Source organism: Poecilia reticulata, chromosome 14 (assembly GCF_904066995.2).
Source record: "Poecilia reticulata chromosome 14, P_reticulata-male-v2, whole genome shotgun sequence".
NCBI classification, from domain to species: Eukaryota; Metazoa; Chordata; class Actinopteri; order Cyprinodontiformes; family Poeciliidae; genus Poecilia; species Poecilia reticulata.
The window spans coordinates 21,379,087-21,385,306 of NC_088843.1; the positions used below are offsets into that span (position 1 = coordinate 21,379,087).

Sequence of the window (6,220 nt, forward strand, 5' to 3'; positions counted from 1 at the left end):
TTTCAATCAACAAAAAGCAGAAAATGGATAAAGTCGTTTATTTTGAAATCTTCATTCTGGATTATTGAACAAGAATCTTTTATTTTAAAAGGCAGAAGAATTAACTTGTGTTTTGTTTTTTAAACTACTCCAGGCTGGGTAGTTTAAAACATTCCCACCTGACCAAACATCCCTGCACTTAAACATTGGGTTTCTTTGTTCACAAATGAAACTGAATGTTTCATGTTTTGCAGCCAGAGGCAGATGAGAAGCATTTCATTAAGAGGAGGAGGCTTATTCTCTTCTGCAGGAATAAAACTCCAGTCTGACGTTAAATCAAACTTTAAGCTCAGAGAAAGTCTCGGTTTAAAGTTTCTGCATCAAGTTTATTAGTAAAAGTTTCTGACTGAACCATTTTGAGAAACTTCTGCTGAATCCATTTTTCTGTCACCAGGAACTTTCAGTTTCCAGATTTTCTATTTTTTATTGGTTTCATCAGCAGTGAGCAGAAAACAGCAGGAAAAGGTGAGTTTTACAGCTGGACCAGTTCAAACTGGTTATTTTTAAACTGGTTATTTTTACTGGTTCTTGTAGTTTTTACTGGTTTAAGATTAGTTTATTCATGTTTTGTCTGAATGACTAACAAACTGGTTAAAATGATTGTTTGATTGTTATTCTGAGATTGTTTTCCAATCTCAGAATAACAATAATCCTGTTAGGAATTTAGAAGCAGCAATTCAGACCTTACAGTATTCATTTTACTTTATATCAGAACAGAGAGCTCAGTTAAATCAGTCAAGTTCATCTGAGTAAAGAAGCAGTTCAAATGATTTACATCATAAAACATAAGAAAGTCATTAAAAACATCAGACATTCACCAACTGAGGAATCATTAACAACCAGGTGGGTGTTCAGTTTAGGTTTAAAGGAACTCAGTGTTTCTGCTAGTTTTCTGGAAGTTTGTTCCAGATTTGTCGTACATAGAAGCCGAATGCAGCATCTCCATGTCTGGTTTTGGTTCTGATCTGTGTCAGATCAGATCCAATCAGTAACATCTATCACTATCAGTAACATCTTGGAAATGTAAAATGCTGAACTGCAGATCATGGATAGCGAATTCCTGTCCTAAGGGCTTTGGAGAGTCAAGAAATCTAGTTTTCTAAATCTGGATTTGTTTTTGGTGTACATCATTTTCTACGGTGAGGATACATATACTTTTAATACAGATTCTATTTAAATAAATGAAACCCCAGAACATGTTGATTAGTTCAGGTTTTTGGTGCTTCTTGGAAAGTTTTAGATCATTCAGAGAACATAATGGCTGCTGCATTTCTCCACAGGTTGATCTATAAGATGAAGATCAGTTGGTCTCTACAGCTTTAGTAAAACTATCTGTATAGAGAGGGGAGATGCAGTCCTCCGCTAGCATGACTGGGTCCTGATGAACACCAGGGGGCGCTAACACCCATTCCCTGGACAAGCAATTATAGACCATAGAAAACTAATTACAAGCTGACAGTTTTCATTTTGTTGCTGGATGTGATAAAGCTGCTGAACCTCATGGTCCAATAGAAACAGCTGCTGGCTGAAGTTGCTAAGTGACTGAAGAGCAACTTGTTGGTCAAAGTGCAGTGAAACAGTGTTTACACTGCAGGGTGTAACACATGTAGACCTGCAGTGGCTATAAAGAAGGTAATAAAACAGACTGTGCTGCTGCTGCGTCATCACGATTCTTTAATTTCAGTCACACCAACAGCAAAAACCGGAACCACAAGACCAGGACAGAACTGAGAGGAACTCCATCTGAGGACAAGGTGAGGTCTTAAAGCTTTAATCTGAAGCATCAGGTTTTGGTTCACACTGAGCCTCCACCAGGTTTATTTTAATAAACTTTAAGACCTGGTTTAGTAAGTAATTCAGTAATTATTCTGAAAAGGTTTGAAGTTTAATTTCTTAAAGAACCAATGTTCTGATTAGGACAGCCATAGAAACCATGAGAGCTTCAGGTGGTTCTGATCTTCTCTAGACCAAAATGTTTCTGTCCAATCTGGACCCAATGAAAGCCTTAACCTTTAACCTCTTCATAAGTGATGTCCTCAAACAGTACGGTCAGAAAAGAGACCTGGTTCCTTTAAATATGAGTCTCATTCGGTCAGCCTGCTCTTCAAAGGTCAGGGGTCAATGTCTGTATGCAGTCAGATCGGTGGTTGAAGAAATTCTGATCATTTTGTTGACATGTCCTTCTTTCTGCATCACAGATGTCAAACATCTCAGAAGACGAGTGGAGAGACGCCATGACCAAGATCTTTGAGAAGCTGGAGGATGATCAGTACAGTAAAATGAAGGGACTTTTCAATGAACTGGGATATGACTCACCAACCAAGATGATGTTTGAAAGGAAGCTGCCTGAAAAGCTCATTCAGAACTTTGGAATAGAGAAATCCATTCGCTTAGTCAACGAAGCAATGAATAAGATACCAAGGAACGACCCTGGAGTCCAGGACCTGCTGCGTCCTTTTATGGATAAACTGAGAAGACAAGAAGAAGGTGAGTTTCCAGTTAATGTGGCGAGTATCATGGTCAGAGCTGATCAGTAATCAAACCCCTGATTACCTGATTCAGAGGAGAAGAATAAGCAGATCTATGGATGGAGGAGGTTTCTGGGTTCAGTCTGAGACAGTGTCAGAAACTGTTGGTGTTGTTTTTCATTCCTGCTGAGCTTTATGGTCATGTTGAGGTCAGCAGCTCTCCTTCATGACGGTTAGTCTTCGGTTTCCATAAGAGCTGTTTGTCTTTAGTAGCTTCAGACTAAATGCTGTGATCTACAGAACCACCTTCAAGTTCAGATAGCAGTTAGCTAGAAGAGACCATCTTTACCATAGCCTGACACGATGCCCCTGCTGGCAGCAGTGTGGTATTGTCCCGGGTTGTGGCGAGTCTGTGGGTCTGAGGTCACTGTGGGAAGGTGATGCTGATGTTCAGAGATCATCTTAGTGATCCACAGGTAGCAGGAGGAGAACCCTGCTAGCAGTGTAGCATCTGCTCACCATGTTCTAACGGGTCAAAGGTCAAATATATCAGACTAAATACTGTTTTTACCTGAAACATCTCAATGTGTTTCTGTCTTTTAAAGGTCCAGAGACGAGCAGCCAGCCAAAGGTGAGAACCTGTTCTGACACAAATCAAAACCTCCTCATCTTCCGGTCGTCTTAGACACGCTCAGCTCATAAAATGCTTGAAACGTGTGCTGCTGCTTTCTGTAGACGGATCCTGCTGGAGCAGAAGAGCCAGAGCAGAACCAAGGGGCTTCATCTGGATCAGCTCACAGTCCACAGGTGGAGGCTGCATCTCATTTTGAAACCCTGATTTATTTCATGATGTCAGTTCAGAAAGTTCAATTCATACAGATGCATTATAAAGAGTTGTTTTTAATTTAAGTTAAATGACAATATCCATTTTCTCTCAATCCATCTTATTTGTTTAGCGCATTTCAGCAACAACACAGTTCAGCATGCTTTATATCATAAAAACATAATCGTCACCGATTGAGAATCCAGTAACAAACATTACATTTTGTCGACTACCATCATCAAAATCATCAGTCACGTTAATCAATGTTTCAGTTTTTATTGGTCAAAAGCAACTCTACTCTGGTTTTGTCTTGATTTTCGTGACTTACAACTATTAAAATATTACATGAAGAAAACTGCTGAGCTGACAATTATCAGGCAGTCAGTGATTCTCTAGAAGGAGGGGAAGCAGCAGAGAGGCATTTCAGAGAGCTGTATCAAATCTAATAAATGTAAAGTTTAATGGAGGGACATTAAATCAGAGTCCAGAAAACTAAAATCAGAGTCCAGATTAGATCATTGAATCATGAAGGTCTTCATCTAATGAACTGTTTGTTTGTTTTTTTTCCTTTCAGAAAATGCTACGTCCTGATCTGGTGAGTAAAAACATTGGTGTTCATTAACAACCAAGAGTTTTGCTTTATATTTACGTCTGGGTTTTTATTTTTATTTTTTATTCGTGATTGGATCTGTTTCTACCTTTTCTGTTGTCGTCTTGGTCCAGAGAAAAACCATCAGGGATCTGAAGGCCAGTGGAGATCTGGGTCAGAAGGTTCTGACTGTGAAGGTCGTACAGAAGTCCAACCTATGCGAATATCAAATCAAAGCCAATGAGACCAAGTTTTGTTTCTACCTGGGAGTCGCTGATGAGACCGATTCCATCAAAGTTGTGGTGTATGGAAGAGAGCGGTTTCCAGCCATTGAGGAGGGCCACTTCTACACCATCAGGGATCCCCTCATGGATCGTCAGGAGAAAGTTTTGAAAGTTACAGAACGGACCAGGATATCAGAGACCAGCTCGTTGGAAGTTCCCAGAAATGTGGAGCTGGAAGCTGAAAAACTTATTTTCAGTCCAGTTTACAGCATCAAAAAGATCCAGAGCTTTGGAGACAAGACACCAGTGAGTGTTGAAGGCACCGTGAAGGAGGTGAGAGTCATTTATGAAGCTCTTCTGTCTGCTTCTCATCATCGGCATTTAGTTTTTAGAGGCAGCTTAAGTGAGAATTTCAGACTTTTAATATATCTGATAAAATCGTTAAACCTTCAGAAAATGACATGATTAATAGCGCCCTCTACAGTCTTGGTAAATATTTCACATTTATCTTTTAAATTCACACTGTAAAATGGATCAGACTTTTAAATTGTAATTAATGACTTCCTGTACTTATGAAAGGACACAAACAGACATTTTTCAACACTCTTCTAAATGGCAAAGAGAAGAGAACATTTTGTTAATGCAGACCAGTCAAGTTCTGAGCTTTAAGTCAGGAAATGGAAACAAGAAAGACATTTTAAATGTACATTTTTTATCTGCATTTAGAGAAACAATTATAACATTTAAACCAACTGGATCTGTCACCAGGACGCTCATCTCCCATCATGCACTTGGAACAGGATACTCTCCTGCGGTTTCCTGTTAATAACCATTAATAATGATAAAAGTTTAAACCAGTATTTCCCAACCCTCAAGGAACACTGCCCTGCATGTTTTAGGTATTTCCTTCTCTTCAGTCCAGCTGATTTCAGTCGATCAACAGGCGTTTGTTAAACTGCAATCAGTTGAATTAGGCACATTAAAGCAGGGAAACCTCTAAACCATGTAGGACAGTGTGCCTTGAGGACCAAGGTTGGGGAAAACTTGCTTAAATCGAGGTTTAAAAGTTGCAGACCTGCACCAGTTTCAGCAGGAAGTCATGTTTGTTTCTGACTCAGACATCCTGCTAGCTCCCCCGGCCCCTGCTGGGGCATAGTGGTATTACATCAGAGTTATGTTTTACAGGAAACCTAAATGCATCATATAGCGTATCTGTAGATCTGATCAATGATGAACAATAAAACATTTGATTATAAAAATGTTAAACTTGCAAAGTGTTCATTTGTTTCCAGAGTCGACTGAATCTTGTGTTTTGGGTTTGAACAGATCGGAGTCATTAAACTCCTGTGGGAAGTTTAATGACGGGTCCATCACAGTGGACTTGTGGGGTGAAGACACCAAACACCTGAGTGGGATATCAAATGGAGACGTGGTCCTGGTCAACAATTTAAAGACCAATCTCTATAATGGCAGAGTTTCTTTAAACTCCACTGACTCCACCAGAATCACCAAGGTCAGTATGAAATGAACATTTAAGATTTTCTGTTTGTATTTAATTTGCTCAAATTGGCTGTAAATTAGTGAACTTAAAAAACTGAGTTTGTTAATAATTGTCGGATGAATGTTAATGGGTTTGAAATGCTGCAGACGTCCTGATACTTTGTTTCTTTGGGCTTTGACTTTATTTAGTTCTTCTTGTTTTGGTTCCTTTGGCTTGTATATTTGGATTCTGTCTGTTTTCAGTCGTGTTTGCTCGGTTTAGTCAGCTCCTCTCACAGCTGCTGTGTGTTCAGTTCATTTGACTCGCCTGTTCCTCTTCCAGAGATCTTTCATTCTCAGTTTTTGTTCACATTTCTAGTAAATCCTCTCACATGATTGTACTGCCATCTATAAGCCATGATGGCAGATATGACCTTTGACCTGTTATCATAAGTATCATAGTTTATCAAAATCAGTAATACTCTGTGTGGCATCCTGTTCCTGCTCAGGTCCAAAGTGCTCCAGTCCAGGATGTAAACATCACGATCATAGGGATCAGTAAGTTTGACCTGATCAGTGCTGAGCTGGAGGTTGAGAT

At 39.5% G+C, this 6,220-nt stretch overlaps 1 protein-coding gene across 1 annotated transcript; it reads left to right on the forward strand.

Annotated features, from left to right (window-relative positions):
* The first annotated feature begins 1,200 nt into the window (after window positions 1-1,200).
* On the forward strand, window positions 1,201-4,825 carry LOC103459856 (uncharacterized). The gene is made up of 5 exons (XM_081615852.1): window positions 1,201-2,526; window positions 3,113-3,138; window positions 3,243-3,314; window positions 3,905-3,925; window positions 4,054-4,825. Exons 1-5 carry the CDS (start codon window positions 2,238-2,240, stop codon window positions 4,606-4,608), a joined length of 963 nt encoding a protein of 320 aa, XP_081471978.1. The 5' UTR covers window positions 1,201-2,237; the 3' UTR covers window positions 4,609-4,825.
* Window positions 4,826-6,220: the final 1,395 nt, after the last annotated feature.

Excerpts from the sequence above, each read along its gene's own strand:
- LOC103459856 (XM_081615852.1), top strand. The coding sequence starts at position 2,238 with ATGTCAAACATCTCAGAAGACGAGTGGAGAGACGCCATGACCAAGATC. Across the intron at positions 3,139-3,242 it reads AGACGAGCAGCCAGCCAAAG|ACGGATCCTGCTGGAGCAGA; the intron begins GTGAGAACCTGT and ends TGCTTTCTGTAG. Across the intron at positions 3,315-3,904 it reads GATCAGCTCACAGTCCACAG|AAAATGCTACGTCCTGATCT; the intron begins GTGGAGGCTGCA and ends TTTTCCTTTCAG.